The 22,603-nt window shown below is 34.3% G+C and overlaps 1 protein-coding gene across 3 annotated transcripts; it reads left to right on the top strand.

Annotated features, from left to right (window-relative positions):
• Positions 1 to 7,737: 7,737 nt before the first annotated feature.
• On the top strand, positions 7,738 to 22,285 carry LOC125833463 (uncharacterized). Of its 3 annotated transcripts, none has more exons than XM_049512628.1 (18): positions 7,738 to 7,911; positions 8,994 to 9,063; positions 10,266 to 10,841; positions 10,931 to 11,116; positions 11,548 to 11,661; positions 13,941 to 13,999; positions 15,672 to 15,738; positions 15,816 to 15,867; positions 15,966 to 16,058; positions 16,167 to 16,250; positions 16,357 to 16,781; positions 17,831 to 17,892; positions 18,077 to 18,146; positions 18,370 to 18,450; positions 18,523 to 18,624; positions 19,032 to 19,156; positions 21,308 to 21,395; positions 21,940 to 22,285. In XM_049512628.1, the coding sequence occupies exons 1-18, from the start codon at positions 7,865 to 7,867 to the stop codon at positions 22,030 to 22,032; spliced, it is 2,394 nt and encodes a 797-aa protein (XP_049368585.1). In that variant the 5' UTR covers positions 7,738 to 7,864; the 3' UTR covers positions 22,033 to 22,285. The 3 variants fall into 3 exon arrangements, with proteins under 3 accessions (XP_049368585.1, XP_049368586.1, XP_049368587.1); XM_049512630.1 differs by lacking the exon at positions 7,738 to 7,911 and adding an exon at positions 8,326 to 8,726; XM_049512629.1 differs by lacking the exons at positions 19,032 to 19,156; positions 21,308 to 21,395; positions 21,940 to 22,285 and having other exon boundaries at positions 18,523 to 18,630.
• The last annotated feature ends 318 nt before the right edge of the window (positions 22,286 to 22,603 follow it).

The following is a 22,603-nucleotide window of genomic DNA, read 5'->3' as shown; positions in this document are numbered from 1 at the left end:
GGAAAATGCATTAGATATTGAATAGTATTTATTAGCAAATGAGCCCTTAACTTCGTCACTAAGCTACTCACACAACTCGTACTCCTTCCTATAAAAGCTCCCAAAATTCTTGGTTTTATCGCTTCACATTTCCAGAATCTTCTGAGTCCTCATCAATTGCAGAAAAATCAACATCAATGGCTTTCCTATAAGTCTTAATTTCCTTAATTTTTTGTTAATTGTTCATGAAATGTGTTTAATTTGTTCAAAATAGTTAGTAATTATCTGTAATGATTTACGGAGGTACCGGTTAAGAGATTGAGTTAAGTTCGAGGTACATTTTTTGCTTGAAATGTTGGGTAGGGTAGAGAGGGATCTTTCCTATAGACTCTTGACTCAAAAGAAAAGTATCAAGATTTTATGAAAAATAAAACAACAAAATTGCAAGATACAAGATAAATGCAACAATAGATGGTGGTTGCCATATAAAATTCCCCTTGTGGGGTGTCCGACCCCTATGAGTTAGCAGAGAAGGGAGACTCATTATGTTTCGTTTGTTAAATGTTTCTTATGTAAGTTAATCACATGTGAAAGTTACGGGAGCTAGTACTTTGGTATCAAATATGTTATGGAGTTCTATAATGTCATGCATCAGTAATAAATTGGCTATGTGTTTTTCTTAATCTGTAGTCTTTGGGATTGTATTTTCCTTCTAGAGCCTACAGAGACTTGTATTTTTACTTTATCATAGATGTAACTGTCACGCCCCGAGCCTACACCCTGGACGTGGCCGGTACTTGAGAACTATTGCTGGCCCCAAGCGAACCTTTGGCCTGACTCAACTCTCAGCGGAAGACTTACTCAACATTAGATGAACTCAAATGTCTCAAAATAAATATTCAGAATATTTTAAGTAAAACATTCACTGGCCAAAAGAGGAAACTCAAGTCTCAACATTAACAATGGAACGAAATAGACTCATGAACTACTACTGTCTATCTATGAAGCCTCTGCTAACTGGGATGGACGATGGGACAAGACCCACGACATCCAAATAACAAAACTGAAATGTAATTCAATGTGAAACCCTCCGGAAAGCAAAAATGCTCATCACTCTAGCTGGAACACGACTGGATCAACAGAGCGCCGGTAGATGATCTTGATTTCCTGTATCTACAGCATGAAAGATGCAGGCCAAATGGTGTCAGTACATGGAATGTACGAGCATGCAAGGGAAAATCTAAAATATGACATAAGCTTGAATTGGAACTGAAGAAACAACTTACCTCATCTCAACTTAACTCAACCTCATCTCAACCTCACCTCAATTCAATATAAAAGCAATAATAAAGATGCAATATAAAGAAAGCTCTTAAAATAGGAGATAACAACTCAATGTATTTAAAAATACAATAATAACTCAGTTTGTATGTAAAAATACAAAATAACTCTATTTGGGAGATTCTCTAACCGACAACCATCACTATGAGCTATGTGATGATACACTGTTTCGACCACGCTGCCAGAATTGTCCTATACCTTTCCGGAGTATAAGACATCATCAACTAAGTGAATCCACTAAGCTATGCTTAAAAGCAATAAGGAATCATCTAAAAAGTATGACCCTTTCTACCCACATTGATTACATGGTTTATGAAGACTTTGAGTTGTATGAACTCGTCCCCATATCGGTGCTCAATACTACTCCCAAAAATATAAATCAGCTCATATGTTTAAAAACATTTCCTCATCCTCAAACTTTGAGATTATTACTCAAAAGATTCCTCTTAAAAGAGACAGTACTCAAAACTCCTCGTGAACTCATTTAGAAATCGATGTTTCCCCTCATTTTAAATGAAAAAAAAAACATTTACTCTTTGGGAATACTTAGTTCTCATATATTCATTTTGAAAAATGAAACTTAACTCTACCTATCCTCATACTCAAATACTCAAGTCTTAAAACAAGTTTTAAAAGTTTATAAAAGACTTCTCACAATGACTCGAAAGACTCTCTCGAACTTGACTCTTAACTCTATCTTGAATTTTAATTATGAATTCAAGAGTTATGATTTATGATATGAAGGATCTCGTGATGATTAAGTGGGGTTTAGATAGCTGATAAAAAGAAACGAGAAAATATATTGACGGGGAGCAAAGGTGCGACACGAAGAAGCATTAAAAAAATTTGTCGCAAAATAAATTTTGGGACAGTAGAGTCCGTGTCCTCTCCGCGACGCGGAGAGAGGGTACTTTTCTGGGGAATGGAATTGGGAGAATGTCTGCGACGCGGACCTGGGCGCTTGTTTATGCCCGATCTTTTCTTCCTCTCCCAAACTCGATTTAACTCATACCCACTGAAAATTCTAAGTTCAAAATTCTCGAATTTTTATAACCCAGAACAATCTTAGCGAAACCCACACAAGAAACTATCAATTTACTCAACTCATTCGCAACTCTCACCTCAAGAACTCAACAAGAACTTCGTTATCAAAGAATGAAGCACAAAACCTCAAGAACTCAAAGCATTCACCCAAGAATGAAATTACAGATAAAAATCACATGATTGGCGTGTGGGTGAACGAACCCAACACTATGAAAACTTACTTACCTCGATTTGGCGAAACAAATCCTTGATTCACAAGAAATCTCGATCGCTCTTCCTTTTCTCCTCTTTTCTCTTCTTGAACTCTCTTCTAAAACCCTAAGCGTATTTTAGGATTGTGAAAACTGACCCAAATCAGTTTAGACCCCTAAACTATTACTAAAAATGTTTAAAGTTGATGGGGTAAGGAAAAGACAAAATACCCCTCATTAATTCGGGTAAATTTCCTTAACTGGACAAGTTGACTTCAAACGGGCATATCTCCCTCATCCGAACTCGAAATTTAGCAAACTCAGTGGCGTTGGAAAGAGGATTCAAAGAACTTTCATTTGATATCTTATGGGCCACCTAACTCATCTTGTATTGAAAGTTATGGTCGTTTGAAGTTGACTCAAAACTCACAACTTAAGCATAACTTGCCAAATTCTCAATTTGGCTCTTTCCAAATTAGTTCTTTCTAAATTTAGCTCTTTCTAAGACCGAGGTGTTACAGTAACAGTCATGTAGTGGATATTTTTGTCCCCATGATTTTACAGATGTTCATTCAACTTTTATTTTTCGATTTTACCTTCCCTTATCTTATGGTATAAAAAATGGGTAAAAAACTTAACTATACAAGTTAAGTACCTTAATTACCACTATATAGCAATATTTTTTTTTCGCCTATATAACAATATTTTTTTTTCAAAGTTGTGTTTTACTATTAAAAAAAGGTAAAAAAGTAAAAAAAAAACGGTTGATTAATGGCCCACGATTTCCCAATATTTCTCAAATCTTTTACCTTCCATGATTTGCTCAAATTGGTTATAAATATTTTCTCCTATCACCAAAAGGTTTCTTAACAAAAATAGAACTCTCTTTCTGTTCATTTCTGGTCCATTTCAATCATGGATACCAATAATTATTCAATCCTAATTCACCATAAAGGACGTTGGGACGCATCGGGTATTAGTGATAATTCAATATTTGATTGGTATTACTTTTTTAATTATTTTTTGTAATTGAAAAGTTGATGGTTACGTTGTGAGTACTATGATTGATATTTGATTTTGTATTACAATGAACAAAATAACGTTGCAAATATATTGAAAACTTGATGGTTCATTGTGAGTACTATGAGTCGTTTATTCATTTAATTAATGGTGTAATATATATATATGTTGTTTATGTTATAAGCCAGTTTCATGTTCATATTTTTTTTATTAATTCTTTGATTTTTTTAGGGTTATGATAATCGGAATACAAATATATTTAGTGATAATATATGTTTTGATAATTGTTTTGGTGAAAGTGAACATTTTTTAATTATCAAATGTTGGACTGCATGTTAGTTGTACTACTGATTTTCTTTGTGTCATTCGATATTGGTTTTCTTGGTACTAATGATGGTAAACATGTTGATTACCTGTTGGTACATAACTATGGTGTATATGGTGTAAACAACAGATTTAAAATTGTGTTTTAGCTATTATGAGTCGTTTATTTATTTTATTAATGGTGTAATATATGTTGTTGTTATTCACCAAATCCATGTTCATATATTTTTTTATTAATTCTTTGGTTTTTTTTTAATGATTTTGACAATCGGAGTACAAATATATTTGTATTACTAAAATTCTTGGTATCATTCGGAATTGGTTTTCTTGGTACTATTGTTGGTGAACATGTTGATTAACTGTTGGTACATAACTATGGTGTATATGGTGTAAGTAAACACCATATTTAAAATTGTGTTTTAGCTATTATGAGTCGTTTACTTATTTAATTAATGGTGTAATATATGTTTTTGTTATTCACCAAATCCGTGTTCATATATTTTTTAATTAATTCGTTTTTTTAGGGTTTTGACAATCGAAATACAAATATATTTAGTGATAATATATGTTTTGGTAATTAATTTGGTGAAAATGTTGACTGCGTGTTTATTGTATTACTGATTTTCTTGGAGTAATTTTGAATTGGTTTTCTTGGTACTATTGATGGTGAACATGTCGATTACCTGTTGGTACTACCTGTTGGCCACCAGGTAACGACCGAAAGAAGGGATTCAACGAAGGAATACAAGAGGAGTAAAATTCCTTGTAATAAATGTGGTACATCAGGGTATAACAAAAAGACGTGCCCAAAGTTTGCGAATCAGAAAGAATAATGATGTATTAATTTGAACTTTTTTTGTTGGTGTTATGTAAAACTTCTGGAATTTTTTATGAATGATAAATGTAGTTTTATCCAACTTTTGTTTATTCTTGATAAGTGTATTCATATTATTATTGATGCAATTAACCTGTCTCTGGTATTGTAATGTTTGGCTAAAATTCTGGTATTAACTACCAACCTGGAATCTTGAAAATAAACAACAGGATGTAGCAAAAAATAATACACAATGTTAATTTGAAAATTTTGGTATAATGTTTGAGAAATACCAAAAGTTTTAACCACCAATAATGATTATCTTATTATAATTGCTAACACGTATAATTTTGGTGAAATAATCACAAATTGTGGTGTATATAATGGCTGATATTTTGATATTGCCTACACACCTGAAAGATTGAATACGAAAATTTAATAGTTTTATTTGAATTGATATACACAATTGGTTTACTTTTGGTGGAGTAAGCACAAAAATTTGTAGAAATGTTTAAGTATATATTGGCTGTCAATGAAGCCCCACAAGAAAACTAGCACTTAAAATAAGTGAATTTTCAATCTTAATCACTGAAAGTGAAATTTCTGTAAATACAATAAAGATCAATTCTAAGGTCACACATATAATTCCACAATCTGAAATTAAAAAAATAGGACCATATCTTACTTTTCCCAGCAACCAAACAGATAAGGGAAAAAGAACACAATAAACTTAACGAAAAGGCAAAATACAAGAAAGTATCAACTTCCCTCACTAACACACCGATTTCGAGAAACCAAAAGCAAAAAAGTGCCGAAAAACTGAAAATAAAAAAATCACATGAAAACTCACAAAATCATCGAAACATATCCAAAACGCAACTAAGATACCATCCAAACGTAAAACAAGGGAATAAAATCCATAAAGAAATACATTATGGGCGTACTATCAACACCCATTACTTGTTTATTAAGTCGAGGGCTCTTGCGTGGAGTCTTATCCATCGGTGGAGGAATATAATTCTGATCGAAAAAGAACTATGGTGATTTTGGTTGTAAAAAATAAGGACTTGAAAAAAGTGGAAGGTTACAATTTTGTTCTTGAAATGTAATACAAAGAAAGATGGAGATTGAAATCTGAAAAGTAGAAGATGAATGGTTTTTACTTGGAAACAATGAATCACCTAGGTAAGAACACCAACTTTATTGAAAACATAAAAGGTTTTATAAAAAAGGAAGCAAATAAATTGATCCCAACAAAATAGTCATTAACTCATGGAAAGTAAATATATCATGTACATGAAAACGTATATAACCGGGACTATTTAGGAGAGATAAAATTGAAAATTATTAAATACCCTAATTATGCTCCACACGAAAAGGCACATAATTAAAAACCATAAAAAGATAAAACCGAATAGAAAGAGAAAATCGGGAAAAAAAATACATTAAAATAAAAATTAATAATTATTTTGTTATCTATGTAATTTAAAAACTCTTTATGTAATTCTATATAAATATATTGATTTTAAGTTAATTAAAGTCTTAACGTGTATATTTTTGTAATTTTTCCATAAAAAATGCCCTCGTCATCTGAAAATTGGACTACTTCTACCCTTAATTGAATACATGAAGCCAAATCTAAACAACGAAAGGGTTCATTCAACTTTTATTTTTCGATTTTACCTTCCGTTATCTTATGGTATAAAAAATGTCCTCGTCGTCTGAAAATTGGACTACTTCTACCCTTATTTGAATACATGAGGCCAAACCTAGACAACGAAAGGGTGAAATAGAAATATGCAATAAAAAAAAACTTGTCTTTTTTTATTCATATCTTAAAGTATCCAACACAATATTTTATCAAAATTCATAAATTCCAAATCTTATATTTGCAAAGAATGTAGTTTTATTTGCGAACAGGTGACATAAAGTTCACATGTGCTCTCTTGAAAAGGACAAGATAAAAAATTGTTCAAATGTCACATCAAAGTACAATCAAAATAAATGCAATATTATTCATATGATAAAAACTATTCAACTGCCAACCTTGTTGGCCCTCCAAGTTCCATATCCACCTATAGATTTAGAAGTCACATAATTTAGGTCTTCTAAGTTGTTTGATGCATTAATAATTTACTCCTTCCATTTTATTATATATGTTAGGTTTGAAACAAAATATAATCCACTATTTTTTAATTTAAGGCCATGTTAATTTAAGTGGCTTTGATTTACTACTTTTATTAATTTAATTTGTTTTAATTCGTTCAGATTCAATTTAGTTTACCAAGTTGACATGTAAGGATTAAGTAAAATGATAAGTTTTTGGGCTTGCTACGAATTTTTAACAATTGATTGAAAAATATAAGGGAAATAAACATATTTTAAAGCAATACACATAGTAACTTGTAAAAGTTTGAACCTTATGCATAATTTATGGGTTTGAACTTATAAATATTTTAACTCAATAAATTATTCTTTTGGTTTGAACTTTAAATGTTTGAACCCCATGAATTATTAGTACGATTCATAACTTTACTAAATTTTGAACTTCATGAATCATTTTTTTATTTTCACTTGTCAAAGCTTTGAATTCTAATATTATGTGTCGAAGTTATTTCGTATTTTATTAAGAAAGTAGTCAAAAACATATATGAAGTATCATTTTTTTCATAAGTTTCATACTTAAATTATTAATTGTTTATATTTTTTATCTAAATTATTACCAACTATATAATGATGTCATTTTTTGATAAACCTTCACCTTTAATTTATACCAAATGTGAAGAAAAATCTAAGCTTCGAGCGAAACATACATATTTCATACACAAACATTTGAGCCCAAAATATTTAAGCCATTAGTGATATATACACATTTCATACATGAAATTTTAACATTCAAAAATCCGTGAAACGAAACGTACTAAGCTAAGCACGTGACCTTATTTCTCTAACTTTACCATAAAACCCTCGTCCCTCCAAAAGATTTTTCAGTTTACATTTCAACCCCCAAAATATATAATTTTTCACAGAAAAAACAGAGCGAAACCGAAGCAGAAGATTAAGGAGGAACTGTTGAATGGGATATGGAAATTTAGCCCTTCGATCATCCGAAAAGCCCTAGATTCCCATTTGATCCAAAGCTCCTCCACAAATGACGGTTAAAAATTCTCCTTTTTTCCCCAATTTTGAGCCCAAAAGGTACATTTTCTTACATTCTTTCCCCCTTATCTCAATATTAAATAAGCTCGCATTATTAACATTTAGGAATTTTGATGTATTGGGTCGTAACCAAACACGTAAAAATCTGTATGAGTTAATGGGGTCTTGTTATTTTTTATTGTTTAAGTATATTTTGTACGTTTAGTTCTTGAGCTATACAGGTGTAAGTAAACCCGAAATAGAAAGGAATGTGTATGCATGGGAAATTTACACCTGGTATTTGAATTTAGGGGAAAAGAAGCAATTTTGAGGTTTTTTTTTTTTTTTTTTTAATGAATGGGTAGCGAGTTAACTCATTTTTTTGATTGATGATGATGACTCATTAGTTGGTTAACCATTGATACATCAGAATTTAGGGAAAAGAATCAGTTTTGAGGTTTTTTTCTGATGAAATGATAGCGAGTTACCGCATCGATTGACCAGTTATTGCTAAATCATAGCTATCTGTAAATGTTTCTTTGAATTGTGAGTTAAGGGATAGAGATAGATTCAAGATTTTTTGCTGATTTGCTGGGTCTTTCTAGGTTTTGTTTCTCTTTATAAGAAGTCATGTTAGGTTTTAGAGGCATCTGATTATATTTATTAGAATTGGGGGTGAACCTTCTCAGCACCAAAAACTTGGTGGGAGGAGGTAATGAGTTGGTGAGAAGAATGCTCTTCATGTCAATTGGTGTAGGTGTTTTTGATTGACTTTACGTGAGGAGCAAAGAACGACATGGGCTGTAGGGTCAGAGACTTTAATGAAGTATGTTGTTATCCTTCTTGAGTAAGCGTTCATTGGATGTTGATGCCAGGTAAAAGTGTTTTGGTCCTTCACAAATTAATTTGGTTAAATTGCTCGATAGAAGTGCATGTTTGTACATTTCAGCAGCATTTGACTGTTGTGTATATTTTGTGTGTGCCTCTTTTTTTCTTTTTCTTTTTGTACACTACTTTCATGCTACTTTTCACCCAAAGAACAGTTGATTTTCTGTACTTGGCGATTAAACCTTTTTTTTATATGTATATCTTTAAGTGAAACTAATAGAAATGTAAAACAAACTCTTTTGTTGTTTTGGCAGGGATGCATATGGATTTACTGTGAGACCACAACATCTTCAAAGATACCGAGAGTACGCAACTATATATAGGGTAATTGTTAGGTGTTTGGCCTGCTTCCATTAGTCACTTACTATTGGTATTTATCGAATGTTGCAAACTTTATAGTAATTCATAGTGAACCCTTATTTTCTTAACATTAGATATGATATATATTAAGCAAAAGGAAATTTAATGGAGAAAATGAGAATATTTGAAGAGATCATTTTTCTTATAATCCTTCTGGTTTTTTTTCCGTTTTATTATAATTGTTATGTTGCTTCCGTTTAAGGAGAAGCTCAATTGCATATCCGTAGATATTAAGCTTCGTTCCTGACTCGCTTAGACCATGTATCTTTGACATTCTTCTGCACTCAGGATTTTCTAACTAAATTAAAATAACTGTTCTTGTTTGGCTTGCAAAGATATACAGAAATGTCATCCGCACCTTAAAGTTTTCACTAGGCTACTTTACCTTGTTTTTAACATTATACAGTGGACCCTTGGGTTCTTCATTGCAACTCAATTGGAAGTGAAATTAGTAGAAGAAATTCAAAAGCATCAAGAATTTCTCGACTGAATGAACTGAAGAACTTCTAAATAGTGGTTACAGTTAAGAGTATAGGTTCTACAGAAATATGTACTCCTCCTAAAGTATATTTCTATAAAACAAAACACAATAGGAATTATAAGATAGCTATGCTTATGCTATCAGAAGCAAGGAATACAGAAAAGAGCAGATGAAATACCACATTACCATTTCTAAAGGATCTTGAAGAACTGAACAACTGAACAACTGTTCTCTTTTTAATTATGGACCCGAGACTTCAACTTAAGTTTGAGGATTTACTAAAATAAAATACTTTGTTGAGCTGAAGTATATTTGACTGCTTTACGAGGTGCCATAGTAGGGGAGGTTACATTAGGAGCTTTTGCAGTTTCTGTCCTTTAAGAACAAGGGTAGAATTGTTTGTTAGTTTTGGTGCACACATGAAGTTATGTCTGTATAGAAGATTGGGTGACATTTGGAGAGAAATATTATTGTGTAGGTTCTCTATTTTTTGGCATACGCCTTGTAAATAGAGTTTTCTCACATTAATAATTATTTACCTTATCAAAAAAAAAAAAAGGAAAAAAAGAAATGAAAAGAACAAAGGTAGAAAACAGTAATAGTCTGGCAGAAATGCACACAGTCTGTTCAATCATCTGGTTTGTCACTAGAGTATTCCTAACATACTTTAATATGTACATTTTAGGAAGAGGAAGAAGAAAGATCAGAGAAGTGGAAGGGCTTTCTTGATAACCAAGAAGAATCAAGTCAGCCACATGCTTCAGAGCAGTTGGACGTCCGGACTGTGGATTTAGAAGTTATAAACCAGCCGCAAACGGTTCCTGCTCAAGCGTCTCAAGAAGAAGGCAATGATCCAGTGGGAGAGAATCTAGTTTCAGACATTAAAAGGGAAAGTGATCTTAAAAGGGAGTTGCCAGCTTATCTACCAGAAAAATCCTGTCATGCTTATACGTGGTCTGAAATTAGAGCATCGTTGAGTCTCATTGATCATTTGATGAGCTTTCGTGTGAAGAAGACACCAAAGACGAAAGTTAAATTGTCAACTGATGTTCATAATCATCTTGCAACTATTAAAGAGCCAGAGGAGTCGGAAGAAGAAAATGGAGAAGAACGTTCTGTCAATGAAGAATTGGGTGATGGTACCAATACCTCTGCAGAAGTAGGTAATACTGACAGTGGAGTTTCTCCAGAACTTTCCTTTCCTTGGAAAGAGCTAGAGTTCCTTGTTCGTGGAGGAGTTCCAAGGGATCTTAGGGGAGAGGTATTGCCTGACATCTCTACCAGTTTAATGGTTTACTGAAACTCAATATCATAAACAATCTTGTAGCTAAAACCCAATTGATTTTCCAGGTATGGCAAGCTTTTGTTGGAGTCAGAGCACGTCGACTGAAAAGATATTACTTGGATTTGCTTGATCCAGAAAGTGATACTGGTGATGGTCAGGAGCATGATGGATCATCATTGGCTGAAGAGAACAAGAGACCGAGTAAAGAAAGCATTCATGTGCCAGAGAAATTGAGAAAGCAGATTGAGAAGGTCATTAGATGCATGGGCCCTGGACTTTATCGTTCAGTCTTTTCAATTTGTAGGTGCTACTTCTTTTTAGGGTCCATTCTGGTTGGTCATTCAACAATTTTGTAACAGATACTTCTGATATAATTTTCGTCATCTTCAACCTTTTTTGAGTTTCCCTTTTCCACTTGTCCATAATCAAATCTTACCAAGTTTATCTCATTTTGAGCATCCTCCCCACTAATACATTTCCAGCTTCCAATGGATGTTCATCTTCTTTGACTCAAGTGTAGAATATCTACTTTCATCCTTTTTATTCTTCTCTTTGCCGTTTCTTTTTATTTCCTCTCTCTTTACTGACATAAAACTGGGCACACATATCTGCATGTACATTATTACTTCCATTTCGTATTTGCTCACGTTACTCTTTAGGCTAATGCATCGGGTATTTTCAGGATCTTCCGCGAACCTTTCCTGGACATCCTGCACTAGATGAGAGAGGTCGAAATTCCTTAAGGCGTCTACTTATAGCATATGCTCGACACAATCCAGATGTGGGGTATTGCCAGGTATGGTGTGGCATTTTTGCAGAAGTATTCCTTTATCATTTCTTTCGTTTCCTCAATGTTGTTGGTTTCAAATCATGATATTAGTATGATGAAGGAAGCTATTAATTGTGCCTAGTTGACATGCTAGATGAGGATATCTTCCAAAATTATTAGTGCTTATGTAACACTTGAAAAATTGGTATAAAATGGAGAGAACATGTTGACTAATGTGGAAACCGTGAGTTGTGGAGCCAAAGCTGTTGATTGAATACAACTAAATATATGGGTATTAATGTTTGGATATCTCGTTCCCACTATATGATTTTTCCTGTTATTGTGTTTCGATATGTTTGGCCCATTTTTTGTAAATAGCAATCAATATCCTTGGGCCTTTTTCTTTACCCGCTAAATTTTTCCATATTTAAAAGAATTCCAGCGTATAATGACCTAATATTTCTTATTATGGTCTTAAATATGTGATCTCCTTTCTGTTTTTCCCCCTTTGCTATGTGGTCTTGATTTGACCTCTTTCCAATAGGCTATCTCACTTTTTATGCACTTCAATTTGTTTGAATACATGTAGGACTAGTTTGTTGGTAACAACCTAGGACTCAATTCTCATTTGATTCAATTCATAATGTTGTAGTCCTTATGCCGACAGGTTCATTTTAGATGGAGGGAGTACTTGTTACGCTAAGTAAAAAAGTATTACACATGCCATATTATGGTTGAAGGTTGTGGTCATGATTAAGAAAAAGGTTTAAGATTGTGGGACTTGTTTGCAATCAAGGCAGAAGGAGAACATTTGGCAGTGTTCTACACCCCCATCATGTGGGGTGGGATGAGGGAATAGGGAAAATTAAGACTGGTGTAGGTTCATTTGCCTATGGTAAGGGTAATGTTAAGTAGGGCTGACAAAATTAGTCCATGAAATATGACCCTTCCAACCTGCCCGAGTTCGGGTCGGTCATTGACTCGCGCATTTATTAGCTCAGTAAAAAATGGAAAATATGTGATCCATATCGACCTTAACAAAAAATTTCTAAAAAGATATATTTTTATTTGATATTTTATATAGAGCCATAATGAAGGGTTGGGTTATGACCCAGTTTTTAGTCAATTTCAGTCTAACCCATTCCAACACGAGTAACTTTGGGCGAGTCAATAACCTGTCCATTTTATTAACTCAGCTCATTTTGACCCGTCCAAATCCAGCCCAACCCGCCCATTTGACACCCCTAATGTTAAGCTAGATGAGGTTGCTTGTTCCAAATGGAGTTGAAGGCCTGGAAACCATTTCAGCCATAGCGTAGACTCAGTTGACAGAAATTAATGTTCAACAAGGTATAGGAGAATCTCCATATAACTTAGAGAATCTTTATGTCATGTTATCAAAGTTGTTATTATCCTTGTTTTCTTTAATCACAGATAGTAAACTTGTTGATAGATTAGGACTGCTCTTTAATCTCCATCAGATCCATATATTGTATGTCCAGTTAATCAGCTCACCTGATTTAGGTATTCTGATTCCACCAAGCCCAAGAACAAGAAGCCTGTGAGAATTATGCATCAAACTCAAAAGCTTAAGGCTATAGGTACAGTAGATCAGGATCTTTATTGTTGCAGACCTGATAAACAAATAAAAAGTCCTCTCTAACGACTTATTTTCAGATTAAATATTCATAAGTTTCAACATGGAACCAGAGTAGGCAGAGTTCCTAAGATCAAGTTCCATAGCCACCCATTAACAAAAATCTTTCTTGTGCTTGGTCTGTACCCACACAAAAGAATCATGCCATGCATGAGGGGTTGTTCGTGCTGCAGAAACGAAGGTTTTGGAATTTTGGCAAATTAAGTTTCTCCTCGGTAATCCAATGACACTTAAAAGAGTGTGATAAGAAAGAAGCACAATCCTGGTGGCTTTTTGTGAATACACTTGTGCCTTCAATTTTTCATAAAAAATGAGATGGAAGAGAATACCTTGAAATTCCATAGTAAGAAAGGGAAGAAAATGAGATGGGATGCACTCATTATTGTGGCTATGAGTTTTAAGAATACAGGGGTGCATTGTCTAAACCTGATTTATTTTTCCTTAACAGCCTACAAGATCAGATGGAAGTAGTTACTTTTGTGGTGGTACTATTTCTTTTCGTTTCATTGGCGTGCATGAAGTTTAATTGTCTGTTTTCTCCTCCTGCATTCTAAGTTGGATGTCCATAACTGTAGAGATGAAAACTTGATCACTTGTCCAAGCTATCCTTTTCCATAGTAAGTTCATCTGTTCTGTTATCTTCTTGCAGGCAATGAACTTTTTTGCTGGTATCTTGCTTCTAATGATGCCAGAAGAAAATGCATTCTGGTAAGTTCCCAGTGAAACTTCTTATATCTTCTTTTCACATGGAATGTCTGTGTATACCCTTGCCCCTAGGAGCAAATGAAGTTCTTTAATTCCATGCCAAAAGTCTTTTGCAAGTCCAAAGTTTGTAAAGATTACACAGGATTTTGAGAAAGTATTCTATTCAAATATTTGCTTAATTTTTCACTAGCAATGGTGCATCTATTATGTGAGTTGGAGAGTAGGGTGAATAACCCTACCAACAAGTTTAAGGAAGTCCAGTTCTCATTATTTCTTGAGTATGTATTTGGTTCCATCTGATGAATGATCAAAAGCTAGTCAACAATAACTGTGAGCTTGCAATAACTCTGGTGCAAGCTCACAGATTCATAGCAGAACATTAAGGAGACCAATTGTTAGCATATATTTATCTAAAAACAATTGTTAGAATATCAAGTGAATTTTTGTCTAGATTAATACACATCTAGATTCATTGTATTTGGCTAAGGTATAAATCTTATAGAATATTCTTCATTTTAGAAAAAGGAAGAACTTGTGGAATTTTCTATAGATGCTTTCTTTGAAATGTTAACTGTAGGATATTTGATTACCTTATTAGCGGATTAATTACCTATTTTATGGTGTATAACAGAACACTCTAATATAGGGAGCACCTCTGTACATTCTTAAACAAGTCAATGAGAAGCTTTTCTATTTCCACATGACATCTCATCTAAAAGATTAACTTTCTTCAGCATGGTCTCAACGCATCTACGATCTTGTTAGAGACTCAAACAACTTTTGCTACCGTCAGGCATGCTGCCAAAGTGTGTTCATCTGACCAATGTTATCTTCTACTTTTTCAATTTTTCAAAGGAATACTAAAATTAACTGTGTGAAAATAGAAAAGCTCTCATTGACTTGAATTAAATCATGTAAAAGAGGTGCTCCTTATATAGGAATCTTAGACTATGTATAATATGATAGGTTGATAATGTAAAAGAGGTGCTCCTTATATGAAATTTTAGACTATGTATAATATGTTAGGTAATGAATCCCTACGCTCCTTATATGAAATTTTAGTCCTACCCTGTCTTATTAGGACACACAATGTGCTTCTGAGTAGTAATAATATCACTTAGTGCGCAAGCTAACTTTGTTTCGTCAGAGATCACTAAGATTTCTCCTTTTCACACCTCACTCTATTGACAGAAAATTCAATTCAATTATCAGATCCTATAAGGTTGTATTGTACCATTTCTATCTTATGCTTTTTATTCAACGCATTATTTTCTTGAGACTGGTACAATGTTATTCAATGTGTTATACTGGTCACTTGTTTAAGTAGTCTTGCTCTTTATCAACTTTATTGCTTGAGGATTTCTTTCAATTTGGTGTTGTTAAGTTTGTCAAAACTGCAACTAGAAGACTGGCGCTGATATTATGATGGAATATCATAAGCTACTTGAGGTCTGTGCAAGGGACAATCTAGAATATGCGCTTTCTTCCACGTGACTTGTTAAAATTCATGTATCTTTGTTTGTGTACAGAATTGGTTGTTACCGAAGTATTTTATATATTTCTTGAGATTGATATGGAAACCTTTATCCATTTAATTTTAGTAACTATACAAACGCTATTTAATTTATATTCATATGGAACTAAACTTATAGACTGGTTTGTTTCGAATCTCCAGGGCGTTGGTGGGTCTTATTGATGAATACTTTGACGGCTGTTACTCACAAGAGATGATAGAATCCCAGGTTTGCATAACCTACACCTAATTCTGGCTATGCTGGATGATCATAACTCATGCAAATGATCCCTTTTTTCCCATTAGGTGGATCAATTGGTGTTTGAGGAGTTGGTGCGTGAAAGGTTTCCGAAACTTGGTCTGTCCATGGCTTATATCTGTTTTATCTTGGTTATCTTCTTTCCTCATCAAAACAATCCAATCGCTGTTTCTTATTAGATGATCCTTTTGCTGTAGTCAATCATCTTGATTACTTGGGAATGCAAGTGGCATGGATTTCTGGACCTTGGTTTCTTTCAATTTTTGTAAATGTGCTTCCCTGGGAAAGTGGTAAGGTTCTTGTTCTGTGCAGTAAACTTTAGCTATAATGTAACAGTTCATGTTCTTGTTGAAGGTTGTTAATTACTTTTCACCCCCGATGGATTGTTTTACTTCCAGTTCTCCGAGTTTGGGATGTGCTTCTCTTTGAGGGAAATCGTGTCATGCTCTTTCGAACAGCACTTGCTTTGATGGAGTTGTATGGTACTACATTTCATAGTGAATAATGTTTTTGCATGCCAAACTCATTTAGATGGGAGCAGCTGAGGCTATCTTAGACAACTATTAAGATCATAGCAAAATCTTGCAGGTCCTGCTGTAGTTACAACTAAGGACGCCGGGGATGCAATCACCTTATTTCAATCCCTTACGGGCTCAACTTTTGATAGTAGCCAACTTGTGTTGACAGCTTGTATGGGTTTCTTAAATGTTACTGAAGATAGGTTGCTAGCACTGAGAGAAAAACATCGGCCAGCTGTGCTTGCAGTTACTCAGGAAAGATCAAAGGGAGGGCCTGTTAAGAAAGATCCGAAAGGTCTTGCCTCCAAGCTGTATAGTTTTAAGCATGATCCTGATTCTTTTATGAAAGAAACAAAGCCAGAGGAGTGCTCAGGTGTTAAGAAAACAGACAATAAAATATCAGACTCAAATTCCAACTCCGCAAGTATGGATGAATTTCTCAACAGCCTAAACATAGATTCACATATGGATTCCCTTCCAGGTCTTCAAGAACAGGTTACTTGTTCAGTCCTCTTAGCATATCCAATGAAGAAGTCACTTATGGGCTGCTTCACCTTATTTTGCTTAGCTTTCAGCTGAGACTGACAATTTGATTTGTGTAATTCTAGTGTCAACACTTTGCAAAAAATAATGTTTATGAACTTTATATTGTTCCTGGTATTAGAAAACCAGCGGTTGGAAAGAAAGGGGGTTATGTTATTTGGATGTCAAATGGCTCAAAATAATCTTAGTATGTAACCTTTGGTCTTTTAGTTCTTTTTGGCTTTGACCTATCTTATAGTTTAAGGAACCACATGTGGATATGGTCTTTTGTTTATCTTATTTGTATGGGAAAAAATGCTGAGAGGGAGTTTCTTTATCATCTTCTAAATACGTATTTGAATCTCCGAGTTCTCCTTGAACGTTTGGGAGGGGCTTCCATGCCCAACCAAATTTTAATGAAAGTTGAATTTGATGTAGCATCTTTTCATGGGCCAGTCTTATTACTGTCTTCATCTTATTACATGTGTTTTGTGCATGAAGAAAAATTTGGCAAATTGGGTAGATTATTGAAATCTATTTCCCCCCCTGGGTTTTGGTCCAATGGTAAAGGAAGTACACCACATGATGTGTCGTAGGTGTGTGTCACGAGTCCCAACCTTGCTTAGGACTAAACTCTGGCATATAAGTTGGAGGAAGGCTTAGAGCCGGGTCCATACTCCAAGTTCTGAACCTGTGTGCTAATTGGGGCTGGGCCAGCTAATCAACAGGATTTCTTGGTTATTGCAATCTGTTCCAATTAAGTGTGATGCATTTGGCTCATATTCCAACAAATTGAAAACCCCTGATTTCCTTTGAGACTGCCAATTGTTTCTCTTTCTTGTTAGATACACTATGTATTAATGAAAATTTTATATTGGTGTAGAATCTGTCAATTCCTCTTACCAGCAAACTTCAGTGGCAATTGTTAGTGTTCTGTGATTAAGAAAAATACTTGTCTGTTTTATTAACTAAAGTAGTTGACCACTCCCTTTTTAGTGCAATTATTAACAGCTGCTATGCAGGTTGTTTGGTTGAAGGTTGAGCTCTGCAGGACACTGGAAGACAAGAGAGCAGCTACCCTGAGGTTTGCATTTTTATTTCAATAGTCCAATTTTGATTTCATTTTTTATGTGGAATCTCCTGTAGTACTTTTTGTTCCTGTGATTCAATCATGACGATTGCGTCCACTAATATATTTATTGACAATGCTAAAACACGAAAAAGAAAGTTTAAACCTGAAACAGATAAGTTGTAATTTTCTTTTCCAGAGCTGAAGAGTTGGAGACGGCGCTTATGGAGATGGTCAAAGAAGATAACCGACGACAATTAAGTGCTAGGGTATATATATTTACTTATGTTCAATTATTTTAGTACTCATGTTGCTGGTTGAATGTAAGTTATATGCACTTTAAACATGGAAGAAAAGGTCACTTGTAAACAGACTTTTCTAGTAAATATATATTATCTCTGTTCTTAAAATCTCCGTTTATTCTGGACTTTCTGAAACAAAGAAAATCATGTTGTCAACACATCTTTCTGAAGTTTTGTCAACAATCTGCAGGTTGAGCAATTGGAGCAAGAAGTGGCTGACTTGCGACACACCCTTAATGATAAGAAAGAGCAGGAGAAAGCAATGCTTGAGGTAGTTAAACAAAGTGCTTCCTGTAAATCTGCTTTTAAAGCTATATTTACATGCTTAAGATATGACCTGTAGGTTTTGATGCGGGTTGAGCAAGAACAGAAGGTAACAGAAGATGCTAGGATTGCTGCCGAGCAGGATGTGGCTGCTCAAAAGTATGCAGTACACGTTCTTCAGGTTTGATATCCACTACCAGTGACCAATATAGCTTGTTTATTTGAAGCAACTATTACAATTCTTTGATGCATAAGCACATTAACGGACGTTAGTGCTCAAAACTCTTACTAGCTAATTGCAGCTTGGGAAGGTATCCTGTGGTTCATTGGCTAATTCTTTTATTTGATAAGTAGAACTTTATTTTGTAATTGGCCCTGCACCAAAAATATGCTTGTGAGTCCATCACTACTTATCATTCTTGTGCCATTTGATGCATTGGTTTTTGAGAAGAAGTAATGAAATAGCTAAGTTTTTCATTTAAAAAATCTCTTGTGAAGCCAAAAGCAGTGGCATTTAGCTTACAGTCTCAGCTTAGTTAGAAGTTTCATAATGGGATACTTATTTTCCTGAACAACCTCTTCATGCAGGAAAAGTATGAAAAGGCTATGGCTTCTGTTGCTCAGATGGAGAAGAGAGTTGTCATGGCTGAATCGATGCTTGAAGCTACCTTGCAATATGAATCTGGTCAAGTCAAAGCTCTATCTTCCCCACGGTGTGTGAGAGTTCTGAGTTCATTCTAAATTTTACATCTTCTCTTTTCTTATGAATCTAGTTCTTTTGCATCCAACGTATGTGTAGAAAAATGTCAATAGTTCCTTTTTAACTTCTGCTGAACTATGTGGACACTAAGGGGTCGTTTGGTTTGAAGACAAGTAATGTTGGGATTAATTATGATGGGATAAGTTATGTTGGGATAAGTTATGATGGGATTCGTTATGTTGAGATTATTTTTTATTGGTTGTTTGGTTTGTCAAATATGCATGACATAATTTCTAAGAGTAAGTTGTGTGTTTACAAAAATACCCTCTAAGAATAGTTGTTTATTTGTAAAAGAGGGTTTAAGGGGGTAATTTTGTTATTTTACATTTTTATCCTAGGATTAGTATTCCACCCTCAAGTAGGGATAACTTATCCCAGTCATAATTATTAATCCTGGGATAAGTTATCCCACACTTTGTAACCAAACAAAGAATTGAGGGGTACTAAAAAGTTATCCTAGGATTATTTTTCTTTATCCATCACACCAAACGACCCCTAAAACCTTTCCTGCTTCTTTCCAGAAAAAAATGCACTAAAATAATCAATTCGGTATCATTTCTATTTCAAAAAAATAATAATCAATTGGGTATCATTTGTAAAAAATTACTTGGCAAAAAGCCCTTGATTGTCCATGGCATTGTCCATGATACTCCACAGTATGACAGTGCAGTCAAAGAAACTCCAACAGCTAAGAGCCCTTTCAGAAAATGGACCTTGGATACTAAAGTAGTCATCTGATATTCAGGGAGACTTGAAAGAGATTTCTTAAAATCCAGTTTGCCTCCTCTAGAAAGATATTGTTTCGTTCAACTGCCAACTTTGATTCACCTCAATAGTTCCATGACTCCACTTCTTCTAATTAGCACCTAAAGATGCACCAATTTATTTACTTGGCATAGAACCAATTAAGCAACCCAGACAGTCTGCTAAGCGGCTGTTAATGGGCAAAGAGCCTGCGGGAAAACCACTCTGCTTGGGAGTTTATGTTGTGAGTTTCCCCGATAGTGATTCACTCACACTTCCATAATTTATCTTTATCCAGGATACATCTTGAAAGAGGGGAATAACCAATTTAATGTAAAAATCTACTCTTACTCTGACTGAGTAAGAACCATGAAACCATCACTGAAACAACACAGGTTGATTGTATATTAGGTAAATCTCTATAAGCCAGCTGCACGACCCTGTCACAAGAAAATTAATTGAAGCAAGCATATAAGACAATTAAACCAGGATATTTACATTATGAAGCACACATAGGACTATGATCTGGTCAATGACGGGTGGAAAACATCAGAAAAATAGAAATTCAATGACTATGGTGGCTGGCTAGGGAGATGTTACTGGAAAAGTAATATCGTAGTTTAGTAATTCCAAACACAACGTTGATGCAAAAATAGATTCATTTGACAACCTGCTAACCTAATTTCTGTTACAAGGAAAAAGTTTCTCCACAGGGTGTAATGTCAATAAATTATTAAGCGATCATCTAATTTTCATAAGCTGAAAAGATCTTGCCCAAGTGTCCGCAAAAAGTGTATGGTGCCGCTTGTTGCCCAAGTGTATGAAACAAAAGAATTATAGTTGCTTATGATTTTCTTCCCTCAGCCTATTCTTTCTTTTTTGGTGATGTGATACTTTCAGCACTTTGGTATTTGACGAAAGAAAAAGTCAAAACAACTAACACGATCAGTTTACCTAGAGTATCTCAGTATCCTTGCTCTCTCCTATGTCTATCATAACAAGTATAACTTTATTTGTTAGATGTTAGGAGTTTGAGATGTGTTCATCCAATAATATCATAAAGCTATTATCAAAAAAAAAAAAAATATCATAAAGTTGAACAAAGGCTTGATAACTGTTGGTTGGTATTCTGTCTTTGACGGAGATTTGAACAGTACAATAATTTAAGAACTTTTTATAGTTAGGTGGGTATTTCTCAAGTCAGACTCGTGCTGAAAGTATCTCTGTATAAGCCAAGAGATTATTATGTTATAAAATATGATTCATGTTCGTGTTAAGGGATTTGTCATTCAGCATTACAAAGTTTTTTTTCTTGTTATTTTGGCGTATAGATGATTTAAAGTGACCATGTATTTGTCAGGTCGACAAGACCAGATTCTCCGCAAGGTGCACCAGCAAAAAGGACAGGTCTACTATCATTCGGCCTTGGTTGGCGTGATCGAAACAAGGTATTTTTGACACTCCCCTCAGTTATAGGGTAATTATCTGCTATTGATACAAATGATAAATGATAGCATCTCTTCTTGGCATGTAAACATATAAGCATAATATAATTTAGGAGGCGTAACTAGTGAAGATTCCTAATTACTAATTAGTGGTGTGAAATCACACATTCTGAAATTTGATCATCATTGTCTAAGTGGTTTTTTTCAAGTCAAAAACCACAAGTATCGTGGGGTTTAGGCCGTGGCTCATGCCTGTAGATTGTATCCAATACGAAAATATATGGAGGACCAGACATGCCTAATCCTGTATAAAAGGTGACAACATTACCAATATGAAATAGAAGTGTCAGAAAGATGAGACTTCACATTATGCATTAGAGGACTCATTTCTTTCACTAATCATGATTGTTTTAAATGGCTATTATTGCCCGTTTGGCCTTCCCAAAAGGGTCTTAACTTTCGGTATCAACTTAGACCTAAGAACGAAAAAAAAAAACGAGAACTTAGACCTAAGAATGCTCAATGATGAATTTTGCTGATTTGACAGGCGAAACCAAGCAATCTGAACGAAATGAAATCTGCGAATGAAGGACCAGAAATGAGCAGTACGGCGACTGAAGCTATTGGACAGCAAGAATAGTAAGCATGATGCTGCTTATTGAAGGTGTATACTGAAAGTTATGATTATAAGAGGTGGTGATTACACCCTCAATTGGTTGCATGTGTAGTTAGGTCCTTTCTACGTCCTGTTGAAGTGTAACTTGTACCTCCCAGCTCAATTTTGTTTCAACAGTTATTTGATTCTTCTGTACTGTTACAACTTACCTGTAAAGAAATTTGGCATCTTCTTGTAGCAGTTGTGGAATGTGAGCTTCGATTTTGCTTAATTGTGAATGAGTTTAAGTTATATACACCTATATGAGTTCTCCGTATTCATCCAACCCTATCCGACCCATTTCATTTCAATACTCAATTATATTTCAAGTTAAATGATTAAAAATACACTTACATAGCTCAATTTTGAGTGTCGTAACTGAACTATCATCAAATATTTATTGAAACACATCTTAACTATTTGTTGTTTGCTTTTCCTACCTGAACAATGGGTGATACTTCAGGTAGAAAAAGTGGTCAGCTGATAGAAGTGTGTTTCAATAAATAATTGACAATAGTTCAAATATTAAAATCAAAAGAAAGATACTTTAAATGTG

This window comes from Solanum verrucosum, unplaced genomic scaffold, assembly GCF_900185275.1.
Source record: "Solanum verrucosum unplaced genomic scaffold, falcon-dt-bn FXZP01000142.1, whole genome shotgun sequence".
Lineage (NCBI taxonomy): Eukaryota > Viridiplantae > Streptophyta > Magnoliopsida > Solanales > Solanaceae > Solanum > Solanum verrucosum.
The sequence above is the reverse complement of the archived record's forward strand: the minus strand, read 5'-3'. Positions and strand labels throughout refer to the sequence as shown.

What these genes read in the sequence shown, in the direction of transcription:
- LOC125833463 (XM_049512628.1), top strand. Translation starts at nt 7,865, where the DNA reads ATGACGGTTAAAAATTCTCCTTTTTTCCCCAATTTTGAGCCCAAAAG. An exon ending in TGAAAGGTTTCCGAAACTTG is followed by an intron (nt 15,868 to 15,965) that starts GTCTGTCCATGG and finishes CTTTTGCTGTAG; the next exon opens with TCAATCATCTTGATTACTTG. An exon ending in GACGACAATTAAGTGCTAGG is followed by an intron (nt 18,147 to 18,369) that starts GTATATATATTT and finishes AACAATCTGCAG; the next exon opens with GTTGAGCAATTGGAGCAAGA.